The sequence below is a fragment of the Leptodactylus fuscus genome, chromosome 7, assembly GCF_031893055.1.
Source record: "Leptodactylus fuscus isolate aLepFus1 chromosome 7, aLepFus1.hap2, whole genome shotgun sequence".
NCBI classification, from domain to species: domain Eukaryota; kingdom Metazoa; phylum Chordata; class Amphibia; order Anura; family Leptodactylidae; genus Leptodactylus; species Leptodactylus fuscus.
This window is the reverse complement of record NC_134271.1, coordinates 110,945,303-110,972,959: the sequence shown is the minus strand read 5'-3', so window position 1 is coordinate 110,972,959 and position 27,657 is coordinate 110,945,303. Positions and strand designations below refer to the sequence as shown.

Here is a 27,657-nt window from a genome sequence, read left to right as displayed (position 1 = left end):
TCAGGAGCTTCATGGCAGGGCAGCTACATGCAAGCAGAATTCTAGGCTTTGGATATAGTGGTGAAAAGCACCATGTGACCACTAAGATCTGGAGTTGTAGAAATATGTTCTGTGGAGTGATGAATCTTACTTCTCTGTCAGTCTGATGGACGAGACTGGGTTTGGTTAATGTCAGGAGAACATTACCTGCCCTACTGCATTGTGCCAACTGTAAAGTTTTTCTATAAAACAGGTAATGCTATGGCGTTACTATTCAGGTTGGGGCTGGAGTTGCGGTTGGGAGTAGTTGGTGCTGGAGGTCGGCGTCGCGGGGGAAGATGGAGTCCGGGGGGAGGAGTGGTTGGGGGCTGTTGGCTGGGGGTGAAAGGGCGGCCGGGGTCCCTTTGGAGGGGCCTGCTGGGGTCATTCGTGGAGGGAGAAGGGAGCCCGGTGTCATGGCGGCTGCGGGACAATGGGGCGGGAGAAGGGCTGGGGCTATGCTGCAGGTGTGTCGCGCACAAGGGGAAGGGGGCCGCGGACGAAGTTGCGGGTTTTGCTAGTATATATTATATAAATATATATACATACATACACACACACACACACACACACACTATTCCTTAATGAACACTTCACCAACCTGAAAGATTTGACATTTTCTTGATCAACTGACTTTGTGTCTGGAATAACAAATTCTTTTTTTTAGTTAGTGTATCAGCAGTGTCGGTCAAATCCTCAATCTCTTCTATGGCCTGAAAGTCACAAAAAGAGAATGTAAGCATTTGTGCTAAACAGCAAAGTGGCCTTTTGCCGCTCCAAGAAACATAAACCTGACCTGTTTGAGCATATAACTCTTGGAAACTTTAGGAAGGTTGTGAAGACCAAGAGCATTTTTCAGTTCTTCAAAAAGATCCCGCAGCTCACTTCGTCTCTTCCGCTCATTTGCTGTGTGGTTCTTACGGTGATATACGTGAGATTCATCATCTCCTAATGCTGAAGGGTCTTCTCTGTTCGCCTTTATTAAAGCAACAGAAATAATTATTCTAACATTTTAGTTTTGACTATTACTATGGGTAACATATTCTAGCTTGAGTTTTTCGACTCTTCCCATAATATCCCAAAGAATATTCAAAATGTCCATTCTAGAGGTGTCATTTATATAAACGGGTTGTCCAGGATATAAGAAATTCTAAAAGTGAAAGTTTCAATATTACAACAAAACACTGAGCAGTTGAATTCCCTTGATACTGCATTGCCTTCGCTCTATTGTTCCCCACCAGTCTGTCACACTACATAGATAAATCAGAGCAGCAATGGGCCCACTAGGAGTTGGCATTTTACTGGAGCACCAAAACTCCTGGTTTGACACTAAATTGAAAACGGCCAATTAATAAAAAGCTGACGATTGCTATCATTTTGGTGTTAAATTATATAGAATAAAGAATTAGAGACAGAAGAGGTTTACTATACCTTGGAGCCCCTCCTGCGTCCTCTGGAATATTTTCCTCGAGTGCCACATCTACAAAATACCAGAAAAACAGACCAGTTAAAATGAACCTGTTACGTCCGCACCCATTCAAACTTTTGCGCCATCTGCTTGTACGCTGCGGAGCATGAGGACTGTTCAGTTATGATTCCTTGCTTAAGGTTCTTCTTGTGTTGTCTTAACACAGTTTTATTCCCTCACCTTGGTAATTGATTTACCACCACACCCATCTCCTTCACCTTGGTTTCCCTCAGCCCCTCTATGGCTAAATTCACACAGAGTTTTTTGGTCAGGGTTTTGGCAGAAATCTCCAAACCCTGCACCAAAAAACGCCTCACCATTCAAAGTATACAAAACGCTTCCGAGTCTTTTCCGCTAGCGGCAAAAAAGAAGCGAGATGTCCATTCTTTTTTGAAGCCTGACCGTTTTCTGGCTCACTGCTTCAATGAAAGTCAATATGAGCCGGTTTTTCCTGCTCACATTTTTTGGTCAGAAAACTGAAGTGGAACCTGAAGAATTTTTGGGAAACACTTGATCAGGAAACGCCAGGCGTTTTTTTATTTAAATATAATTCATAACCACATCCCAAGAGGAAACAGATCAGGAAACTCCTCGAAAAAATGCCTCAAAAAATGCTTCAAATGGCAAAAAACACCATGACATGCCAAAACCCTGACCAAAAAACTCAGTGAACTTACCCTAAGAGTAAGTTCACACGGGTTACCCTTACCCTAAGGGTCCATTCACACAAAGGAAATTTATTTTAGGAATTTGGTGTGGAATTTTCCACGCTGAAAATAAAGCCACTCATTGATTTCAATGGGTTCCACTAGCTATTTTTTCCACTAGCGGAATTTTCAACTAGTAGAAAAAAGCATGCAGCACCCATTGAAGTCAATGGGAGGCTTTTTTTCAACATGGAAAATTTCACACCATTTTCCTCCGTGTGAAGGGATCCTAGGGGTTAATTCACACAGGTTTTTTTGGTCAGGATTTTGAGGGCGTATCAGACTCAAAATCCTGACCAAAAAGATGGCTGGTCAGTTCTTTTTTTTCAGGAGCCGAAACAAATGGAGATGCTCATTCTTACAGGTGGATTCGCCTCGCAACCTCCACCTGAAGACACTCCCTCCCTCATTTGGGCCTAATCCGGAGTGGAGTGCGCAAATAGATGCCGGTGCACTGTACCGGCATCCATTCACAGAGTCAAGAGTTCCCGAACAGAAAGATGTTTCCATCTCCTAGCAATTACTAGTTTAGCGATAACTAAAATCTTACATATTAATTTTCGATCTGGAGGTGGAATTAAGCTCAATTCTAAATGGAGAAGAGCTGTCTGTGGAGTTTGAGGTACCGAACCATGAATTAATTTATCCAAAATATCAAAAACTTTTTTTTTCCAGTATTCAGTATTCTTATTTCTGACCTCTGGCTTTACCTCTGACTATTCTCTTGGATTACGATTTTGTACTGCTTTGCTCGACTTTTACCGACCCCTGTGACCTCTCTATGTTGCGGTTTTCCTTGTCTGCATTCTGTGTCATCACATATCTAGGAAGGGCTTTGTCGACCAGTTGTCACCCGTCACTTAGGACAGGCAAATAGGAAGGGCCGGTGGGAGATTATGCTTAGGGCTCACTGTCGTCTTCTGCCCCTCCCCCAAGGGTTCACCAGCAGCTATTAGGACTTGCTCCTCTACAATTCCCTTACAGAACCACTGTTTTGTTTGATTTTAGATAATATTAGCTGAAACAGGATTTCTTCATTCTGTTAACACAATAGCATTATATATACACCTACTGTATACAAAGATTTCTCTGCAAACTGACTTCTCTATTTTACAAAAGAAAATTCCAAATTTCCCAATAGCATTAAAAAGTGATTCTTACCTGTCCTTATTTAGATCATTATTAGCAGCAGACGCCTTCAGACGAGCTAGATTTAACCTCTCAGAAAATTCTTCAACAGTTTCAATGTCCACAGATTCATCAATATCACTCTACATATAGAAATAGAAGGATTCAAATTAGGTTTTTACACATATTATATGATTATTACTTTTATTATTACACAGATCTCTGTGAAAATGTGAAAGTGATACAACTAATAAAAAGCAGAATTATACCAACAAAAAACAACCTTATAGATTACTATAAATCTACTGAAATACATTGGTTCTTTCTATATCACAACTCTCTGTAGTATGTGAATCCAAGCAAGATTCACGACATGCTACAAGGGTGTATGTTTTACTGGCAGAAAAAACAAACATTTTAAGCACTTTTTGTACCTGGCTTGATGAGGAGTTTCACTAAATTTTTGCCGTAGAATCAGCGAACTACCATATTTTTCAGACTATAATATGCACTTTTTTTCCCCAAAAATCTGGGGGGGGGGGGGGGGAACGAGGGTGCGGCATATAGTCCAAATGTGGAGATTGTCGCCATGTTCCTGCCGCCGCTGGCTTCCTGCAGCGACAGGAGCGTGGCAATGCTGCAGACCCCGGCACCAGTGATGGCGTCTAAAATCCTTCCCGGCATCCGACGTTCTATTGCCAGGTCTGTAAGAATAATGGCGGCCACTCTGCTATATGCGGAGGCCCAAAGCTAATGCCCGTAATTATAATGCATTCTAATTGAGGGCATTAAAACTTAACCCCCCTTCCCCCCAAAGTGTATAGAATACACCTCCATACCTTTAAAGTTGCAGGCCGGCTCCTGCGCGACGAGCTCGCAGGAGCCGACCTGTTCTGGTGACAGCCGGGAACCAACTGAAGGCTCTCAGGCCTGTCACTGCTATATTACTATTGCGGTTGGTCTATGACCAGCCGTAATAGTAATGTAGAGAATCTCCCATAGACGGCAATACACTTGTATTGCCGTCTATGGGACTTGCAATCAAATGATTGCAGGTTCAAGCCACCTAGGGGGAAGGGGCAATATAATAGTGAAAAAAAAAAAAAAAGCTTTAAAAAAATAAATAAAATAAAACTTCTAATTCACCTCCTTTCCCTAGAATACATATAAAAGTAGAAAATTACTGTGAAACACATACACATTAGGAATCCCTGTGTCCGAAAATGCCCGGTCTACTGATATTTTTCAAACCGCCGTAGTTTTTTTTCACCATTTTGCCTCAGATTTAAATAAAAGGTGATCTAAGCAATAGACATTCCCCAAAATGGTATAACTATAAAGTACATCTGGCCCCGCAAAAAAAAAACAAAAACGCTCTATGGATCTCCGTACAGCTGCAGGGTCACCTGTCAATGTGGCCTTGCAGCTGTTGCAAAACTACAACTCCCATACATTAAATATTTTACCATTTTTTTGCTTCAAAATTTTTTTTCCCTATTTTCCTCCTCTAAAACCTGTGTCTTATAGTCCGAAAAATACAGGTAGTATAAAGTTAGGGTAAGTTCACACAGGGTTTTTTGGTCAAGATTTTGAGGCCGTATCCGGCTCAAAATCCTGACCAAATAGATAGCTCCCATTGAGATCAATTGGAGCCGGTCAGTTCTTTTTTCCAGGAACCGTTTGTTCCGGCTCCCGGAAAAAGAAGCGAAGTGCTCATCCTTTCAGGCGGATTCACCTTGTGACATCCACCTGAAGACACTCCCTCCCAACTAGGCCCATTCATTTGGGCCCAATCCAGAGCAGAGTGCACGACTGGATGCCGGTACAGTTCACTGGCATCCAGTCGCAGGTACCCATATTTTGGACCAGCATCTGAGGCGGCCTTGGCTTCAAATTCTGGTCCAAAAATCCCAGTGTGAACTTACCTTTAGACAGAAGTGTCTAAAGATGCACCAGATTTATCACACAGCATGGGCCACTGTAATAGATTTGGTGCATGCTTAGCCAATTGGGCCAAGTTTACCTTGACCAGATATAATCCTCCATGTGTGTACATTTGTATAATCCACCACATACACATCCAAACTCATCCTTACTGGAAACACTTGTGTCCTCCATAGGGGCATGGGAAGAAAGTGTCAGACTACTCCAACAGTGGCTTATCTCTCCAAGAATAAAAATTAATCACCCCAGATTTATTTATAATACAAGTCGACTCTTCTTTCCTAAGACATTTGCTGTTGGGAGACAGTCAAAAGAAAATGCCTGACAAAGCACTGCATTTTACAATCCCAGCAAAGTGAATGAGATTTTATTTAATCTCATCCACACACTGCAAAAAAAAAAAAAAAATGCCAAAAACACAACAACTTAATTTTAGTTACAAAAGCTGGCTGCCCCCATATATTTACGTGAGATGGGGAAAGCTGCAGCAAATAATGCTGCTGAATTTTTCCACAACGAAAAATAACAAAATAAAAAAGCAAGTGCAAGATGCACTTTTTTACTGCGTTTCTGCAATTTGTGACCTTCCCCTCAACTGTGAGTGTTGCCAGGCCTGATTGATCAGCATGGGCAGTATATGGATGTCATCATATCATTGGCACCAGTGAGCAAGGTCCGCGAAATGAACCCGTCCTGAGTTTTGCTCACAGCCCCATAAACCGGACTGTGAAAATACACAGTTGTGTGTATGGGGCTATAGAAATGAATAAAAAAAAACACATCTGTGATAAACACATCTAGCACATTGACTGTACACATTGGGATTATTAAGTCTGCCCATTCAAGTAGCATATGATATAGGAATAAAGAAGGTCTTACTTCATCATCAGTTGGTAGGTTGTTAAGAATATCCACTTCTAGACTTTCACGGTCGTTCTGACTGGAAGATGATGCAGAGACTTGTAATTTTTTTTTCAGGGGCTTTTCCCCTGTATGACAAGGTTTCTTTCGATCTTCTCCTGGAGCTACTTGTTCTGGGACAGACGATGATACTGAGGTCACAGGACTGCGGTCTCCAATTTTTTCTTGGCTGCTGGTATTTTTATCTGTTGGGGTTGGTAGTCTGTCACCTTTATCTTCTAGACCTTGGTCTATCCCTTTCAAAAGACCTTTGTCATCTTTCTTTCTAGCTTCTTTTGACAAGTCTTCATCTGAAGCAAGAAAATCATCCATGGAATCAATCCTGAGCTGAGGCGGTTTAATAGCTTGCTGTCCATTTTGGTGTTGCACCTTTTTGGGTAAGCTGTTGATCTCTGGAGTGACATCTTCAGTTGGTGGTTCGGCAGAGCTTTGCACCTCAGCTTGATAGTCTTCTTTTACAATGGCTACCATAAGTTGCCCTTCTTTGAAATTCTTGAAACTGTTTTCCCTTCTTAAGGCAGATGGTAGAAGGGTTGAGGGTGAATCAGACATCTTGTCTTGATTTTTTACATCACGGAGATTACCTGGATCATTAGCCATTAGTGTTATGTTAGGGTTTGTAGCAGCATTTTGCAATGTAGGTGAGACACTTGCCAAGGTTAAATCTTCTGATTGGAGGATCTTCACATTAGATGCAATGACAGAGTGTCCACTACCAGTGTAAACTGCACTTTTTGGCAGAGCAAGAGTTGCCTCACAGTTACTTGTAGGCGAGGTTGCAAACTGAGAAAGCTTGGGTGGAGTTTGTTGAATGACGGTCACCCCAGATTTATTTGAGCTGGTGTTGGAAGGAGAGACAACAGGTGATACAGCTGGAGCAGCGGGAACAGTGGTTGCTGGAATGGGAATAGAGGTGGTGGCTATAGATTGAGGTTTTGATAGCATAGGAAGGCGGACACCCATAATAGTTCCTAAATAAAAGTGCACAAAAATAATTTTTACATTAATCTTAGTAATACAAGGTTTAGCCCTACACAAACACGCTACTAATTTTAAACATGTTTTCCAGGCTAAATAACAAAAGATCAGCAGCGGTCTAAACCTTGATCCCCCATAGATCAGCTGTTTGAAGTGGTGTCATTTTACTTGGTATCACAGCTCAGTCCTTTCACTTGAAAGTGACTGAGATGTGATTAGGCCATGTGACTAATAAAAGTGACACCACATGGCCTATGAAGTGGTGCTCATGGAGCCCTCCTCTCGCTTCAAAAAGCCAAGGATAGGTCATCAAGTAAAAAGTCCCAACAAACCCCTTTAAGGCTAAGGCACCAGAGCAAGAAAAGCACTGCGGGAAAAACTGCAATGTCAAAACATCATGGTTCTTCCCACAGCGCTTTAGACAAGGTTTGCAGAGTTTTCCTCCGCAGACTTTGTTACAATTATACCTATGGGGAAACTGACATTTCCATAGGTATAATTGAAATGCTGCGCTGGTTTTGGAAATAGCGGCGTGTCCACATTACTATTGTGCATGTAGATGGGCCGCCATTGAACGTCACATGGATGATCTCAAAACAGAGAAGAAAATAGGAGCTGTTCACAACCCCATACACAGACCTATGATAATACACAGTCTAGCACACTGACAATACACACGTGTGTGCATGAGACCTTAAAGGAGTTGTCCAGGATTTAGGCTTTTACTTAGAGTTCCAACACCCAACATCTCAGAGAGAAGCACAGATTGTTGGTATTTTAGTATACAGAGCTGAAAGAAGACAGCTCCATTCACTGTGTAGTGGCTGTGCTGGATTACTGCGTCTTAGAAGTATACATTAAGAGAACTCCTGGGAACTAAAATGAAACTCAAATCCTGATGTAAACAGGATCTTGGAGACATTGCAGATAACATTCTTAGTACCTGGATTACGGATGACAACTTGCTGTTTGCGTGGCTGAACGCTGGCAGAATTAACTTGTTGCAATGGCACAAGCTGAATAATCTGGCCATTGGGGTGCCTAAATAATGTGACACCAGTAGAACTCTTTATGGGCTGTAACACCATCTTCTGTCCAGGAGATGTCGCCACAGACTGTACTGGGCGAGAAGGAGCAGAGGCACTATTTACTGGAATCAGAAGAAGTCGAGGGCCCAACCGTTTCTCAAACCCTGAGGTGACTTTAGGAGGACTTGATGATAAACTGGAAGTCGTGACTGCAAGATTAAAGGGGAAAAAACAAAATTAGCTATAGATATAAACTATAAATGAAACATGGATCAAACATCTACCTTTGATATCAAAAGGATTCAAGAGGACCTGCCAGCTTTGTGTCCTAAATCTGGGTGTGTAATACTTCCCTAGGAAGCACATCTTGAACGCTCTAGGTCTAAAAGTAAAAGTCACAAGAGTCTAAGAGTAAGCTCATATGCTGGAATTTTTGAGGTGCCACAAAAAATCCACCTCCTATTAATTTCAATGGGAGGTATATGCTTCAATTTTCACAAGCTGAAAAATAAAATCATCTAGTGGATAAAAGCAGCATCCTGTTCCATCTACAGGAAAACTTTCTGCCACTGGCAAGATTTCCATAGTAGATTGAGCATAGTGGTCCTGCTGCAAAATCTGCCGTGTTAACGTACCATAGGCCATGCTATGCCCCTCTGGGAAAAAAGTATGGAAATGAGCTATATCTGTAAAAAAAAATGAAAGCTGGGCCTCTAACACCACCTATTGAAAGGTAGCAATCCTATGGTTCACTATCTGATGATTTAGATGGAAGCCAAACCAGACAGCAGTTTTGGGCTGACTGTCAACAAATGAGTGTCTGGTTTGGCTTACACCCCTAGTCATGTTCCAATGCTGGATTAAAGGGTTAGACATTGACCTATAGCTGGTGTTGGCTTATAACTACAATAAAATTAACACAGAATATATGAAACACAAAACGTAAAAGAAAATATACATGACTTAAAAGATAAAAGTCACCTGTTTTTACTTTCAATGGGGATGTAATGTTTAATCCAACTTGAGAAGCCACTGATCCAAGTCGTGGTGCATTGGGTGATACTAGTAAACTTGGTAATGGCGTTGTAATGCTATTCTTAGAACCAGGGCTATTAGAAACAGAGACTGATGATGCATTGCCAGGAGTGGCTGTGGATTTGACCACAGCTGGTGATAGTTTTGGGGGTGTCAAAATAATGTCCTTAGTGGAAGGAACGGATGTAAATGTCATTGCACGGGCGTCATTTGCAGCTACTATTCCTGCAGGAGCGGACAGAGAAGAGCCTTTTGTTATCACTTTTGTTATACGCATTAAGGTAGGGAGTGAAGATGTTGCTTTTGTTTTGGTAGATGAAACAGTGCACAAGCCAGAGGTAGATAGTGATGTAGTAGATAAAGATGCCATGTTCACAGAAGTAGTGATAGCTGGGGCTTGCTTGCCGGCTGCCACAGCAGAAGAGATGAATATTAGCCGAGTAGGTGGGGTGCTCTGTTTTGGTGACACAGGTATGGCGGGTTCAGGTGAGCTGACTCCAGGACTTTTCTGCAATGATCCAACTTTACCCATGACAGACTGAGTGAGCATACTGCTAGGCTTGGATTGTGCAGCTGCAAAGTAGAACATCGGTATGTCAACATCTTCCAACTACTTTCTCATCTTTAGTATGGAAGAAAGTGAAGACAAACTATGTGACATGCCGCTGACTAGCTCTGTTATCACAATATTGCTATATATTGCCAATCTAAACTACTAAAGTGCATTTAATAAGAGTTATTTTACAACAGAAAATGCATAAAATATTCCCCCCTTCAACTCAGGATTCAATAAATGTTCCTTTGGCAACAACAAGTACGGATCTGTACAAGTCTCAATCCTGTAGTGTTACACATTTATTAATGCAAGTCCGGTTCTATGATAAAATGGAAGAAATATTTATGTAGCTAGCAGATAAAATGTATCCCCTAAAGCCTTCGCTTTCATAAATACTTATTTCCAGTGAGGGCAGGTTCACACCCGGTCTCCGCTTTCAGGTTTCCGTCTTCTGGCCGAGAAACTGGACAGGAGACAGAAACTGACAGTCACTTTTCAAACTCATTCATTTGAATGGGTTTGCAAAGTGTCCGCCAGTGTGCGTCTTCTGGTCTTCGCGTTTTTTTTTTTTTTTTTAACCAGATACGAAGTCGGACATGCAGGACTTTGTGTCTGGTTAAAAAAAAACAAAAAAACCCCCCCAAAACACATTTTTGCTGCGGAGACCACAAAACACTCACGGGCGGACACTGACTGCTGGGTTTCCATCCCTTGTCAGCAGAAGACGGAACACCACAAAGCGGAGAGCGGGCGCAGGTGTGAACCCACCCTAACCATGCACAGACCAGCTTTTGGATTAGGTACAAATAGGGACGTATCTGTGGCCACCTTAAAATGGGAATCCCGTCTCGTAATGCTATAGCATATAAATAGCATATGCAACAGTAATAAGATTGGGATCGGACATCTGGGACCACCACTTATCTAAAGACAAAGAGACCATGGTAACTGTCTTTGTTTCTTACTCCTAACTCCACGGCTGAATGGGGCTGTGTGGCAATTCAGTGCACAGGATTGTTGCTGTGCAGGTAAATTCATATTGAAAGCTACATCATGTATCATGGTGGGGGCACCTATTTATGGCTAAGGTCCCATGTTGCAAAACACAGCTAAAAAATGCTATGGAAAAAATGCTGCTCTCCCCTATTAAATCTACAGGGAAGAAAAACACTCCTGATTCTGCAGCTAAAGTTAAGCTGAGATATTGAAAAACACATGCATATATGGCACCATCCATTTTGTAGTGACCATGCATGGCACAACACTCAGCTCCGTCTCATTCACTTGAAATTAATTAATGACCTTTTCCCTATTAAATCTAGTTTTTGTTTTTTTTGCATTTACCTAAATAACTCTAGTAGCAGTCAATTTTCACCCTTTATACTCACCATCACCAGTCTTATTCTGCTGTGATGTCACAATGTCATTTGCCTTATCTTCTGTAGTTGGGTCTGAAGAGGGACTTTCAGTAGCCATTTTGTCACTGACTTCCTGCACTTTAGAGAGCTGGAGAAGGTTAGGCTGCAGTCTATGTGTAATATAAGCTGCAAGTCTGTTAGCTGGATGAAGCGCTCCCATCTGTCCCAGAAGCAATTTTGCTTTAGTGTAATTCTTGCCGTTGACCTATAAAATGACGCATAATAACACATAATAGCCAACAAGGAAAACATTTGTGTATACAATTCTGAGAACTCACTGATCAGGTTTGGATCGTATCAAACTAAATAGCTAGGTTCACACGTAGGAATCTGCCATAGATTTTGTATCGGAATATGTCCCTGAATCCATGGCAGATTCTGTCCTGAAGAGATCGCAGCAGGGTGTGGAAAAAAAAAAATAAAAAAAATAAATCAGCATTCTGCTCGATCTTACAGCAGATTCCGTGGCTCGGGAATCAGTACAGTAAAACTGCAACACAATGCCGAAGCACTGCATTGACAATCCGTTGTAGCAATTCCGTGGCTGATTATGTTGGTGGAAAATGAAGTGGAATTTCACTCCATTTCCCGTGTAAACTGAGGCTGTATTGACAAGGGGAATAGTAACACTCAGTTTAAGACTAGAGATGAGCAAATACTATTCGAAACGGAAGTTTCGAATAGCACACTCCCATAGGAATGAATGGGAGTGGCTGTCATGTAGGGGGTTAAGTGTCCGGACGCCGGCTGCGCCCATTCATTCCTATGGGAGCGTGCTATTTGAAACTGCCGTCTTGAATAGTATTCGCTTATCTTTATTTAAAACTTATTTATACACATACATATTTATTCCCAGGCAGAATAACATTGGGGCGGTGTAACAGAATTCTAAGAACTATTGATCCATAATTGTGAATTAATGAGAGATGAAGATATTTAATAACAGAAATATCAGGAGACGTGATAGGAACAGGTGGAGACTCACTACAACATGGGATATGGGGGCACTCGTCCACATTAGGGAGAGTGTGAGTCTCTCACTCTGCTAAATCAGTATCCCTACGCTATGCTGAGGATGGCCCAATAGGCCGAAACAGCGCTGTCCATAGCTGGGAATCTGTTCCTTTTGGGACAGAAATACTGATTTAGCAATTAAATCCACATTATGATTAAAAGACTTTATAACTGAGTCGTTCATGATGTTAAGGATGCCGCCCTCTATAGGGTGGTGTACAGAGTGTACTCTGTTCTCCTAATTCCATCCAGGAGAACAGATTTGCATATTTTTTACCTACAACATGGGATACAGACTGCAATTACCTCAATCAGCTCTGCTTCTTTGACCTCAGACGTCTTCAAACGGGCGGTTAGTTTTCCAGCTGGAATAACCTTGGTGTAGAATGGCAGCCCCTTTCCTCCATGTGATTTTGTATCTATATCAGCAGACGTATCTTCAGGTTCCTCATCTGGTGGTTCCACACTTTCAACTTTCAATGTTTCAGGTCTTTGCTTTGGAGGGGCTGCATTTAGCTCCTTTTCTTCAGACACTGCAATCTTCACTCGAGAACAAGAGGTACTAGAGGGGGACTTTTCCCCACTCTTATTTTCTTGCGTCAGCTCAATATTAAAGTTCCCCAACTTGAAGGACTGTGATTCTCTGCTGGTTATGTGCTCAGATGTAATGTTTAGAGCCTTACTGTCATCCTCTTTACAGCCGCAGTCTGAAATAATTTCAATAAGCTTGGTTGGGGCACTGTTGTCAACAGCTTTACACCTTTCATCTATAAGTTCTGTGTAAGAGATTGAGAGAAAACAAAAGTTGATCAAAATAACAGAGGCAAAGAAGAAGTAGGTTATGGCATCCTGCTCAGGTCCTTGACTTTACCGTCGTCTTTGTTGGCTTCATTTTCTTGCTCTCTGGCTTTGCTCGATTTAAGGTCATGTTCCTGTATATCAGAAATAAGTGAAAAATGTTAACATGCAGTGAACCCCTGTACCCCATTAAAAGTGATGTTTAAAGAGCTTAGTGTCTATAAGTGCATATATAAACACCCAAACCTTACTTGTCAGGCTTTGAATCTTGGAATAAGAGATATAAAGGAGAATAAGGTTTGCAATGTAAATCAATGTCTTCATAACAAACATTCATAGATTGTAAGCCCTTGTGGGCAGGGCCTGCTATCCCACTGTACTGGTTGGTCATTGTTAGTATCGTATTGTTTTGTGTATGTTACATATTGTTTGTAAACCCTCAAATATACAGTACGATGGAATCATGGTACTAATGTACCATAGTACATGTATCATGTATTAATGCAAATACCGCAGAGACAATGCTGTATTAGCCGTGACAACAACTCAGATGTTGTTGAATTTGAATATAGACTTTAATTAATTAAAAAAAAAATAAAATAAAAATTGCACTAGTTTGTGGTCTTTTCTGCTCTGTGACATGGTTAAAGGAGATGAAGTTTCTGAGCAATCCTCTACATTAAAGGGAGTCTGTCAGATGATTTACACCTACTAAGCAACTCCCAACACTTGGTACGGCACATATGTTTATGACATTTATTATTTATTGATTTTTTTTTTTAATAAATCAGAACTTTAACCTGGTATTTGGTAAGAAACTCAGGTGGCAAGTGCCCTAAGTGTGGTCCCAAATGTGCTCTGGCATGGACGGTATGCTCCATGCTTTGGGCAGCTACGTTATGAACATACTGCACATGCCCCATATCTATCACCAGGACAGCTAGAAGAGTTAAAAGAGCAGCTTCCGACAAGGATACGTAAATGTTAATAAGGGTGGTGCTATACACCTGAATTAGCCTTGAGTCCCCGGGCTGCTGATGCTTTAATTTCTCAGTAAGTAAAACACTGGTCGATTTAATCTGCATTTCATTACTGGCCTCATAGAAACTGCAAACAGCAAGAAATACAGCTGAGGGAGGGTTCACACCAGCACCCGGTCTCTGCTTTGTGGGTTTACGTCATCTGCAGACAGCAGACGGAAACACGGCAGTCAGTGTCCGCCCGTGAGCGTTTTATGGTCTCCGTGGCAAAACAGTGTTTTTTGTTTTTTTTTTAAACTAGGCACAAAGTCCTGCATGTCAGACTTTGTGTCCAGTTAAAAAAAAAAACGGTTTTGCTGCAGAGACCAGAAGATGTTCACGGGCGGAAACTTTGCAAACCCATTCAAATGATGGGTTTGAAAAGTGACTGCCGGTTTCCGTCTCCTGTCCAGTTTCTTGGGCAGAAGATGGAAACCTGCAAAGCGGAGACCGGGCGCAGTGTGAGCCCGCCCTGAAATGAATCAGCATTTCACTTTCTGAGAAGCAAACGCAGTGGTGACCTAGTGACTGTATGTAGACTGAATATGACTACAACCACAGTCTGCCAATGCTTTCATTTCCAGATGTAGGTTCCCTGGCCTGTGACTACCATACTTCTATTACATCGCCTAAGAGCCTTCAATAAGCTCCTGGCTTGTCATGGGAATGGATTTCCACCCACTGGAATGGCGATCCTCTTCACATGCTGCTGGGGATCAGATGCCTTTGGTCGCATTTGACCGAGGTATTGGGAGGGTTAATGCCTAAAAATAAGAGGACTCTGATTGCAAGCATTGCTGCTGGGTCTCCACGGTTTTATACTGCGACTATGGCACCCACTCAGGTCCTGAGAGAGTACCATATTTAAGAACCCGACATCTGCTGTACCATTATGGCAAAGGTTGGAAACGGGTTAACATACTATGCAACATTTATGAAAACACAACAACATGGATTGAAGATGGAAAACCATGTAATGCAAAATAAGATAAAAAAAATGTAGAAGTATAATTACTACTAAACTAGTTTAACTGCCACAGTGAATTTCACTATTATTGGACAAGTGCAAAACAGAAACACAAGCCTACCTTGACTGTGGGGTCGGAGCCACAAATGCTTGGGTCTGTAATTTTCTTTTCCTCTGGAGCTTTCCGTTGATAGGTTCGGACTCGAGCACATGTCATCATGCTGTCAAAGTACATATACACTGGATCTTGTGTATGTACCTGCATCTGGAAATAGATTCAGTGATAAAGTAACAAACAAAGAGATTGGAGACATTCTGGGGCTACACACAGAGTATACTGACTTTGTTTCGCCTAAAATGTAGTAATAACTAGAGATGAGCGAACACTAAAATGTTCGAGGTTCGAAATTCGATTCGAACAGCCGCTCACTGTTCGAGTGCTCGAATGGGTTTCGAACCCCATTATAGTCTATGGGGAACATAAACTCACGCTGATTGGCCAATGCATTCTATTAGCCCGATGAAGTAGAGCTGAATTGTGTGTGTTAAGCACACACATTCAGCACTGCTTCATCACGCCAATACAATGCATTAGCCAGTGCTGATTGGCCAGAGTACGGAATTCGGCCAATCAGCGCTGGCTCTGCTGGAGGAGGCGGAGTCTAAGATCGCTCCACACCAGTCTCCATTCAGGTCCGACCTTAGACTCCGCCTCCTCCAGCAGAGCCAGCGCTGATTGGCCGAATTCCGTACTCTGGCCAATCAGCACTGGCCAATGCATTCTATTAGCCCGATGAAGTAGAGCTGAATGTGTGTGCTAAGCACACACATTCAGCACTGCTTCATCACGCCAATACAATGCATTAGCCAGTGCTGATTGGCCAGAGTACGGAATTCGGCCAATCAGCGCTGGCTCTGCTGGAGGAGGCGGAGTCTAAGGTCGGACCTGAATGGAGACTGGTGTGGAGCGATCTTAGACTCCGCCTCCTCCAGCAGAGCCAGCGCTGATTGGCCGAATTCCGTACTCTGGCCAATCAGCGCTGGCCAATGCATTCTATTAGCCCGATGAAGAAGAGCTGAATGTGTGTGCTTAGCACACACATTCAGCTCTACTTCATCGGGCTAATAGAATGCATTGGCCAATCAGCGCTGGCCAATGCATTCTATTAGCTTGATGAAGCAGAGTGTGCACAAGGGTTCAAGTGCACCCTCGGCTCTCCTACATCAGAGCCGAGGGTGCGCTTGAACCCTTGTGCAGCCTCAGCTCTGCTACATCAGAGCCGAGGGTGCGCTTGAACCCTTGTGCACACTCTGCTTCATCAAGCTAATAGAATGCATTGGCCAGCACTGATTGGCCAGAGTACGGAATTCGGCCAATCAGCGCTGGCCAATGCATCCCTATGGGAAAAAGTTTATCTCACAAAAATCACAATTACACACCCGATAGAGCCCCAAAAAGTTATTTTTAATAACATTCCCCCCTAAATAAAGGTTATCCCTAGCTATCCCTGCCTGTACAGCTATCCCTGTCTCATAGTCACAAAGTTCACATTCTCATATGACCCGGATTTGAAATCTACTATTCGTCTAAAATGGAGGTCACCTGATTTCGGCAGCCAATGACTTTTTCCAATTTTTTTCAATGCCCCCAGTGTCGTAGTTCCTGTCCCACCTCCCCTGCGCTGTTATTGGTGCAAAAAAGGCGCCAGGGAAGGTGGGAGGGGAATCGAATTTTGGCGCACTTTACCACGCGGTGTTCGATTCGATTCGAACATGGCGAACACCCTGATATCCGATCGAACATGTGTTCGATAGAACACTGTTCGCTCATCTCTAGTAATAACTTAAAAGTCACCTGTATATGTGATTGTCAGGAATTTACTTTATAGAGAATAAGATATATTAATGTATTTCTAGAGAATTTTTGGTGCAGAATTTGTACAGAAAGTCAAAACTTGACCTGTTACTTTATATACTTTACATTTCAACAATTGAAAGGGCTGTCCTAATAGAGACAAAAAAAAATTTCATTGATATGACTACAGAGTGCTATCTGGGTGTTATTTTCAGATGGGGACCTAGTGCAGAGCTGCTGCCTGCCATAATAGTACACCGATTAGGGTGGGTTCACATCTGCGCCCTTTAACCAATCCGGTGGGTTTCTGTCTTCTGCCCCAAGAAACTGGACAGGGGACTGAAACCTGGCAGTCAAACCCATTCAAGTGCGCCTGTGAGCATTTTGTACTTGTCTGCAGTGAAACCGTTTTTTTTTTTTTAACCGAACACAAAGTCAGACATGCAGGACTTTGTGTCCAGTTAAAAAAAACGGTCTTGCTGCGGTGACTACAAAACGCTCATGGGCGGACACTGTCTGGCAGGTTTCGGTCTCCTGTCAGCAGAAGATGGAAACCTGAAAGTGGAGACCAGGTGCAGGTGTGAACCCACCCAAACTAAGGCTGGGGGAAGGGGGGGGGGTTTGTCACTTCAAACAGTTATATCTCAGGCTTTGGAAAACCTAGAACAGTGGTTCCATATATTCATACAGCTCCTATATCCTGTGTTTTCAATTGGAGAGGTCTCTAGAAATAATACAGGTAGAACTGTCATCATGGTGGCATAAGATCAGAATTTTATAATGCCCGAGATATAGCTGTGTATACAAGTGATATCCCCCTCCAGTCTAAGCTTCTGTGTATTATACCTGTACACTTGTACGCTAGCAAGAGCATTTCATGGATGGGAATCAAAATATGTTAATAAAGTATAGTGCAAAAATGTATTAGTGTCACAAATGCTGGCAGAGAAATCAAACGTGATGTAAAAGTGAAGTGAGAGCCACACTTAAAAATACTACAATAGCCAGATCAGTCGTACCTTTTAAAAGGTTTTATTTAAATGAATGTGCTTACTTTAATAAGTATGATAACAAAACATTAGCGGTGTCTTACCACGGTGCTAGGACGGCCAGGTTTACCGCCCCCAGGTGATCTGCCCCTCTGTACGTGTCCCTTGTGCAAAATTCTTGGCTCAACAAATTCAGCCTGTTCAGGAATGCAAAGAGGCTCCGGATCATCTGCAACATCAGCTGTATCCCAGATAGGAAAACGTACTGGTGTCCGTACAACTGATGAGGAACACAAAAGAGAAAATTAATTACTCAATAGGTTTATACGGATAGGATAGTCTGAAAAGTTTCCGACCGAACAAAGAAATAAGACATTTTTTCTTCAAATTTATTTTTCAACATAATCTCCTTGTAATTGTATACACTTCTCCCAGCAATGCCCCCATCTCTTTAACCCGTCCAAATAAAAAGTTGCTATCTTGCTCTTCAAAATAGTGGTTCACGAAAGTTACAGAGCAGTCACCTAGTCCTGTTTTTATTGTTGCTGCAGATTTCGGCGACCCCACTATGTGCGAGGTATCGCCAAAGGGGTGAGTCTGTGGTGCCTGAAGACACCGGACTGGTAAGTATGTGTAAGGGACAGAGGTAAGTATCCTTCCCTTTTCTTTTTCCAGTGTCCCTGTCTGGCTTTCCCTGGGGTCATTGAAGGGTGGGGGTGGAGGTGTTTTTTGTTGTTGTTTTTTTGCCCAAGTTCCTCCTGGTTTCCCCTTTTGGGTCCACGCGGCCCGTGCCGGGCCCCACAGGTGGCCGCGGCTTCTAATTGAGGCCACGGCTTCGCCAGTGGGTAGGCCGCACTAGGCCCTGCTGCGTCCCGGCCTTTCCTTAGCTGCACGGCGGTCGCGGCTTCTACGCGAGGCTGCGCTGGATCCCGCTGCATCCCCGGCTCTCCGGCTGCGCAGCCGGCACCACACAGTGGTCGCAGTGTCTACGTTAGGCCAGGGCTTCGCTAGTGTGTAGGCCGCACCAGCCCCGCCACCGGGTCCTGTTCCAATTTTTTGTGGGAATCTGGAGGGGAGAGCCTTAACAGCTTTCATATGGGAGTGCAGTCTTTTCGTGGTATGTACTATCCTTTATGATTTGAGTTAATTTACTTCACTTCATTCCAGCATCCACAGTATTCTTTTACACTTGTCCTTATGCAGAGCTAACTATATTAACTCCCATATGAAAGCTGTCACTATGACTTCACTACATATAAACACTCACTTTTGTTGATCTCTCTGCTAAAGGTTATTTATCACCATACTCCATTGCTGGATTGCATTTTTGTTACATATTTACATTTTTTCAACTACCACGTATGTTCTTTGACAGGTAGCATTGGTCCCCTCATATGTATATGTTGATGTCTCTGCACCGTGTTGTATCAATGTTTTTAATATTTTCAAATAAATCATTGTTTTTACGTATGATGATTCCATTGTCCATGTTCTATATTGTTGATTTTTTTTTTTTTTTTTTTTGGATTATCATCTAAAACTTTCTTGCCTTTAGTTGTATGTTTTTGTATTTTTTCTGCCGATGCCAGTTTGGGTCGAAAAGGTTCTGCAGGTAGCAGTGTGCTGATTGTTCGCAAGGTTGTCTGTCTTTTTCTCTCACTCGGGGACTGCTTTTGGACGTCCCAAGGTGCTGTGTCCCCCAGTGAAATATGCGAGAAAAACAGATTTTTGTGTGCTCGCCGTAAAATCCTTTGCTCGTTCTTTTACTGGGGGACAGAGGTCCCATCCGTTGTAATTTTTTTGTGGTTGTTGGTTCTGTAAATATTTTTCGTTTGGGACGCTCTCCTACTGCTTTGGTACAAAACTGCCTGAGCACACTACCAGTGAGAGGGTATAGCCTGTGTGGGTGGAGCAAACTGCTTTTGTTTCCTAGTGTCTGCCTCCTAGTGACCAGGTCTATACCCAAGGTGCGGTGTCCCCGAATGAAACGAGAAAAGGATTTTACGGTGAGTACACAAACATCCCTTTTTTCACCCCACTTCCAGCCTTCTAATAGCCTTTTTTTTTTGTGTTCACAGAGCTGCGTGAGTGCTTAATTTTTGCAGTACAAATTGTACTTTGTAATGGTACCATTTAATATTCCATATACAGTCCTATGAAAAAGTTTGGGCACCCCTATTAATCTTAATCATTTTTAGTTCTAAATATTTTGGTATTTGCAACAGCCATTTCAGTTTGATATATCTAATAACTGATGGACACAGTAATATTTCAGGATTGAAATGAGGTTTATTGTACTAACAGAAAATGCGCAATATGCATTAAACCAAAATTTGACCGGTGCAAAAGTATGGGCACCTCAACAGAAAAGTCACATTAATATTTAGTACATCCTCCTTTTGCAAAGATAACAGCCTCTAGTCGCTTCCTGTAGCTTTTAATCAGTTCCTGGATAAAGGTATTTTGGACAAACAATTCAAGTTCAGTTAAGTTAGATGGTCGCCGAGCATGGACAGCCCGCTTCAAATCATCCCACAGATGTTCAACGATATTCAGGTCTGGGAACTGGGATGGCCATTCCAGAACATTGTAATTGTTCCTCTGCATGAATGCCTGAGGATTTGGAGCGGTGTTTTGGATCATTGTCTTGCTGAAATATCCATCCCTGGCGTAACTTCAACTTCGTCACTGATTCTTGAACATTATTCTCAAGAATCCGCTGATACTGAGTGGAATCCATGCGACCCTCAACTTTAACAAGATTCCCGATGCCGGCATTGGCCACACAGCCCCAAAGCATGATGGAACCTCCACCAAATTTTACAGTGGGTAGCATGTGTTTTTCTTGGAATGCTGTTTCTTTTTGGACGCCATGCATAACGCCTTTTTTTTATAACCAAACAACTCAATTTTTGTTTCCAAAATGAAGCTGCCTTGTCCAAATGTGCTTTTTCATACCTCAGGCAACTCTATTTGTGGCGTACGTGCAGAAACGGCTTCTTTCTCACCACTCTCCCATACAGCTTCTATTTGTGCAAAGTGCGCTGTATAGTTAACCGATGCAAAGTGACACCATCTGCAGCAAGATGATGCTGCAGCTCTTTGGAGGTGGTCTGTGGATTGTCCTTGACTGTTCTCACCATTCTTCTTCTCTGCCTTTCTGATATTTCTCTTGGCCTGCCACTTCTGGGCTTAACAAGAACTGTCCCTGTGGTCTTCCATTTCCTTACTATGTTCCTCACAGTGGAAACTGACAGGTTAAATCTCTGAGACAACGTTTTGTATCCTTCCCCTGAACAACTATGTTGAACAATCTTTGTTTTCAGATCATTTGAGAGTTGTTTTGAGTAGCCCATGATGCCACTCTTCAGAGGAGATTCAAATAGTAGAACAACTTGCAATTGGCCACCTTAAATACCTTTTCTTATGATTGGATACACCTGGCTATGAAGTTCAAAGCTCACTGAGGTTACAAAATCAATTTTGTGCTTCAGTAAGTCAGTAAAAAGTAGTTAGGAGTATTCAAATCAATAAAATGATAAGGGTGCCCATACTTTTGCACCGGTCAAATTTTGGTTTAATGCATATTGCGCATTTTCTGTTAGTACAATAAACCTCATTTCAATCCTGAAATATTACTGTGTCCATCAGTTATTAGATATATCAAACTGAAATGGCTGTTGCAAACACCAAAATATTTAGAACTAAAAATGATTAAGATTAATAGGGGTGCCCAAACTTTTTCATAGCACTGTAATGTGCAGAGAAGCTTAAAAAAATCAGAATGTGGTGGAATTAGAGAAAAACTACTTCCTTATGAACTTTGTTTTATGGCCAAAATGACAAGTCATCTGTATTCTATGGATTAGTATGATTCTGGAGATTCCAAATTTATATACCGTAGGGTTTTTTTTTTTTTTAGAGTTACTAAAAAATTTAAAAAAATCCAATACTTTGCAAAAATAAATAAATATTTTTTTTTTCCTTTTTCTTAAGAGCTGCCCTATTCTGACACCCATAACTTAAAATTTCCTGCATTAGGAGTCGATTTTTTTTCAGGATCACATGTACTTTTTATTTACACCATTTTTAGGGATGTGAATTACTCTGATTGCTTGTTATATAATTTTTTATAAGAGGTGAAACAGCAAAAAACAAAACAAACAAACAAAGGGTAAATTCAAACAGGGTTTTTTGGTCAGGATTTTGAGACCGTATCCGCCTCAAAATCCTGACCAAAAAATGGCTCCCATTGAAATCAATGGGAGCTGGTCAGTTCTTTTTACAGGGAGCTGTTTGTTCCGGCTCCCAGAAAAAGAAGCGCGATGCTCATTCTTTCAGGCAGATTCACTTTGCAACATCCGCCTGAAGACACTCCCTCCCGACTAGGCCCATTGATTTGGGCCTAATCCAGAGTGGAGTGTGCGACTAGATGCCAGTGCAGTGCACCAGCATCCAGTCGCAGCTACCCGTATTTTGGACCGGTATCTGAGGTGGCCTCCGCCTTAGGGGGTCACTTTTGTGACCCCAAAGTGGAGTCAGATAGGTTCTATGGATGACCTTAAGCCACATTTCCAAATACTATGGCAAAGTAGAAACTTGAGTCAACCGTGGCTTTTAAGATGTTAGAAAAGGTCAGTGTCGAGACATCCACACTCTAGGGGAAAGGAGAAATGTATATACACTTGAGATATGAGTGTAGTCTGAGATTAGGATCCTAAATGGAGATAACTATTACACCAACGTGAGTTTGGACACCACTATGTACATAACTATGTACCTATAAGTAAAGGAAGAGGGTAATGGGAATTTTGTCTGCAATTTAGTCAGAGAGAGCGTCAGCAGTGAAGAGATGCCCCCCAACGCCAGGCGCATTGAAGAGAGACACCTCCATGAAACACAGGGTTTTGAATCAGGGAAGGTACTGGAGCGTAACATGGCTCACAGTGTTTCATGGTGTGAATCTCAGTCCACGCTTTCCAGGCTGAGATTAGGAATGGGTTGGCTCCAGTGTCTGCTGGCAAAGAGTCATAGGGCATACGTAATAGGTTTGGGAGAGCAATGTGGAATGCCAAGGATTGATTAAGTAACACAGTAGTGTAGTAAGAGGAGGACTGCGCCCAGTCCGAGAAGATTCTAGCAAGTGCTGCTATATTATATGCTCTGTTAGGAAGGCTCAGACCATCATTCAGTTTAAGACGCTGTGAAATATTAAAAAGAATCCTTGGCCTCCCCCACTCCAAATGAACCCTCTATAAAGTTTGTTATGTCTTTCATTTGTAGGGCATAAGCATATTGGGAGGGATTGGAACAGGTAAAGAATAGAGATGAGCGAACACTAAAATGTTCGAGGTTCGAAATTCGATTCGAACAGCCGCTCACTGTTCGAGTGTTCGAATGGGTTTCGAACCCCATTATAGTCTATGGGGAACATAAACTCGTTAAGGGGGAAACCCAAATTCGTGTCTGGAGGGTCACCAAGTCCACTATGACACCCCAGGAAATGATACCAACACCCTGGAATGACACTGGGACAGCAGGGGAAGCATGTCTGGGGGCATAAAAGTCACTTTATTTCATGGAAATCCCTGTCAGTTTGCGATTTTCGCAAGCTAACTTTTCCCCATAGAAATGCATTGGCCAGTGCTGATTGGCCAGAGTACGGAACTCGACCAATCAGCGCTGGCTCTGCTGGAGGAGGCGGAGTCTAAGATAGCTCCACACCAGTCTCCATTCAGGTCCGACCTTAGACTCCGCCTCCTCCGGCAGAGCCAGCGCTGATTGGCCGAAGGCTGGCCAATGCATTCCTATGCGAATGCAGACTTAGCAGTGCTGAGTCAGTTTTGCTCAACTACACATCTGATGCACACTCGGCACTGCTACATCAGATGTAGCAATCTGATGTAGCAGAGCCGAGGGTGCACTAGAACCCCTGTGCAAACTCAGTTCACGCTAATAGAATGCATTGGCCAGCGCTGATTGGCCAATGCATTCTATTAGCCCGATGAAGTAGAGCTGAATGTGTGTGCTAAGCACACACATTCAGCACTGCTTCATCAAGCCAATACAATGCATTAGCCAGTGCTGATTGGCCAGAGTACGGAATTCGGCCAATCAGCGCTGGCCAATGCATTCTATTAGCCCGATGAAGTAGAGCTGAATGTGTGTGCTAAGCACACACATTCAGCACTGCTTCATCAAGCCAATACAATGCATTAGCCAGTGCTGATTGGCCAGAGTACGGAATTCGGCCAATCAGCGCTGGCTCTGCTGGAGGAGGCGGAGTCTAAGATAGCTCCACACCAGTCTCCATTCAGGTCCGACCTTAGACTCCGCCTCCTCCGGCAGAGCCAGCGCTGATTGGCCGAAGGCTGGCCAATGCATTCCTATGCGAATGCAGACTTAGCAGTGCTGAGTCAGTTTTGCTCAACTACACATCTGATGCACACTCGGCACTGCTACATCAGATGTAGCAATCTGATGTAGCAGAGCCGAGGGTGCACTAGAACCCCTGTGCAAACTCAGTTCACGCTAATAGAATGCATTGGCCAGCGCTGATTGGCCAATGCATTCTATTAGCCCGATGAAGTAGAGCTGAATGTGTGTGCTAAGCACACACATTCAGCACCGCTTCATCAAGCCAATACAATGCATTAGCCAGTGCTGATTGGCCAGAGTACGGAATTCGGCCAATCAGCGCTGGCTCTGCTGGAGGAGGCGGAGTCTAAGGTCGGACCTGAATGGAGACTGGTGTGGAGCGATCTTAGACTCCGCCTCCTCCAGCAGAGCCAGCGCTGATTGGCCGAATTCCGTACTCTGGCCAATCAGCACTGGCTAATGCATTGTATTGGCTTGATGAAGCAGTGCTGAATGTGTGTGCTTAGCACACACATTCAGCTCTACTTCATCGGGCTAATAGAATGCATTGGCCAATCAGCGCTGGCCAATGCATTCTATTAGCGTGAACTGAGTTTGCACAGGGGTTCTAGTGCACCCTCGGCTCTGCTACATCAGATTGCTACATCTGATGTAGCAGTGCCGAGTGTGCATCAGATGTGTAGTTGAGCAAAACTGACTCAGCACTGCTAAGTCTCTGCATTCGCATAGGAATGCATTGGCCAGCCTTCGGCCAATCAGCGCTGGCTCTGCCGAAGGAGGCGGAGTCTAAGGTCGGACCTGAATGGAGACTGGTGTGGAGCGATCTTAGACTCCGCCTCCTCCAGCAGAGCCAGCGCTGATTGGTCGAGTTCCGTACTCTGGCCAATCAGCGCTGGCCAATGCATTCTATTAGCCCGATGAAGTAGAGCTGAATGTGTGTGCTTAGCACACACATTCAGCTCTACTTCATCAGGCTAATAGAATACATTGGCCAATCAGCGCTGGCCAATGCATTCTATTAGCTTGATGAAGCAGAGTGTGCACAAGGGTTCAAGCGCACCCTCGGCTCTGATGTAGCAGAGCTGAGGGTGCACAAGGGTTCAAGTGCACCCTCGGCTCTCCTACATCAGAGCCGAGGGTGCGCTTGAACCCTTGTGCAGCCTCGGCTCTGCTACATCAGAGCCGAGGGTGCGCTTGAACCCTTGTGCACACTCTGCTTCATCAAGCTAATAGAATGCATTGGCCAGCGCTGATTGGCCAGAGTACGGAATTCGGCCAATCAGCGCTGGCCAATGCATCCCTATGGGAAAAAGTTTATCTCACAAAAATCACAATTACACACCCGATAGAGCCCCAAAAAGTTATTTTTAATAACATTCCCCCCTAAATAAAGGTTATCCCTAGCTATCCCTGCCTGTACAGCTATCCCTGTCTCATAGTCACAAAGTTCACATTCTCATATGACCCGGATTTGAAATCCACTATTCGTCTAAAATGGAGGTCACCTGATTTCGGCAGCCAATGACTTTTTCCAATTTTTTTCAATGCCCCTGGTGTCGTAGTTCCTGTCCCACCTCCCCTGCGCTGTTATTGGTGCAAAAAAGGCGCCAGGGAAGGTGGGAGGGGAGTCGAATTTTGGCGCACTTTACCACGTGGTGTTCGATTCGATTCGAACATGGCGAACACCCTGATATCCGATCGAACATGTGTTCGATAGAACACTGTTCGCTCATCTCTAGTAAAGAAGTCTCAGGAATTCTGCCATTTTTAACAGATTCACATGCTCCTAAAAGAGTGTGAGAGAAGTCTCCAGGATTTTATCTTTAGTTTCAGTGAGGCAGAATACTTACACGTTACAGTGGTATATTTGTGTGGGGAACAGAGTACCGTATATACTCGAGTATAAGCAGAGTTTTTCAGCACAGTTTTTGTGCTGAAAAAAGCCCCCCTCGGCTTATACTTGAGTCAACCAGCCGCAATAGTAATGTATAGAATCTCCCATAAAATAGTGTGTGTGTGTGTGTGTGGGGGGGGGGAGAGTACACACAATTGTCCCTACTAATATTTAAAATGTAACTTTTATTTTGTTCATTAAAAGACGAAGATCCCTTAAAATACTGGTATATAATTTTCTTATGGGTTTGGTATAGTTGAAGACTGGTCTATCAAGGTTTGGAAATAGGGCTCTTACACAGCAGCAGGTATGATTGCGTGGGTTAAGGCGCAATGGAGGTTGGCCCCACTACTTAGAAAGATCGACGCTGTTCTCTGACAAACCCCAGTCCTAAATAGCTAGAGCATAGGGTTCTCCGCCCTCTCCTAGAAGAGGAAGACGTACGCCCCTGTAGTAGGCATGATCAATATACGGCCGGGCTGACGCCATTCCTTCGCGCATGCGCGATTTCTTAACAAACACACAGGCCGCTTTTCTTCATATCGGTATGTTTGTTTCTGTACTAGCATCAGGAATACAGGTAAGTATAGAGTCACCAGAACACAGATCATATGTTTCCCATTCATCGGATGCCTGCATCAGAACGATTATGATTCGGATTGCATGCGGATTGCTGTATCACAGGGGCACTGCTAATATACCATTCATCGGATGTCTGCATCAAAACAATTAAAATTCAATACTTGCGGATTATTATGTCACAGACTGTATATTCAAGAAAATTAAAAAAAAAAAAAAAAAAAAAAAAAGTTCTGAATCCCTCCTTTCCCTAGAATACATATAAAAGTAGAAAATGACTGTGAAACACATACACATTAGGTATCCCTGTGTCTGACTGTGCCCGGTCTACTGAATATAGGGAATCTGCAGTGCTCCTGTTCCGTCGGGAAGGGGTTAATAGGAGCACTGCAGATACCCTATAGTCAGCCAGGCTGAATTCCAAGTGTGGGGGGGGGGGGAACCCAGTCCTCAAGCTCAGGGAAGGGGCAGACAGACAACCAATACACAATTTCAAGGGGAAGCCTGCTGACCACAGGGGTACAGATGGATCCTTCAATAACAATGCCTCACTTTTGTCCACGTTAAGAGTATACCAAGAGGGCAGGCCCTATAATATTGAATCCACAGTGTGTTTGGGGTCTGTGATCATTAATAAAAGATCATCCCCATGGATGGCCACATGCAGCTCTCTGCTTGATTGATATATTCCTCTAAATCGGGTCATGGCCATAATTTGATATAGCAAGGACAGGTTAAACAATATGGGTGAGAGGTGGCAGCACCTCAAAAAAAAAAAATTCAAAAGTTGGGGTGAGGTGATCACTGAATAACAGGGCGTTGTGGTGTGCATCTGAATAGACTGGAGAAAGGTCAAAAGTTATGCTCATGCAACACCGCTGATAAAACAGCCCATGAGACCTTGTAGCAGCGTGGACAGTCCGTCCTCGCACCCTGTTACCACTGTCACCTCTACTGCAGCTC

General features: G+C 43.2%; 1 protein-coding gene across 1 annotated transcript in view; it reads right to left on the bottom strand.

Annotated features, from left to right (window-relative positions):
• The window catches only part of MGA (MAX dimerization protein MGA), a 69,718-nt gene that overhangs the window by 5,743 nt on the left and 36,318 nt on the right, over positions 1-27,657 (bottom strand). Inside the window, exons 10-21 of the mRNA XM_075282806.1 lie at positions 17,948-18,123; positions 15,121-15,264; positions 13,087-13,147; positions 12,522-12,991; positions 11,172-11,406; positions 9,174-9,800; positions 8,108-8,401; positions 6,145-7,157; positions 3,355-3,464; positions 1,450-1,498; positions 815-994; positions 620-731 (exon numbers count right to left, since the gene is read on the bottom strand). Of these exons, the coding sequence (XP_075138907.1) occupies positions 620-731; positions 815-994; positions 1,450-1,498; positions 3,355-3,464; positions 6,145-7,157; positions 8,108-8,401; positions 9,174-9,800; positions 11,172-11,406; positions 12,522-12,991; positions 13,087-13,147; positions 15,121-15,264; positions 17,948-18,123 (3,471 nt within the window). The remainder of the gene's footprint in view (positions 1-619; positions 732-814; positions 995-1,449; positions 1,499-3,354; positions 3,465-6,144; positions 7,158-8,107; positions 8,402-9,173; positions 9,801-11,171; positions 11,407-12,521; positions 12,992-13,086; positions 13,148-15,120; positions 15,265-17,947; positions 18,124-27,657) is intronic.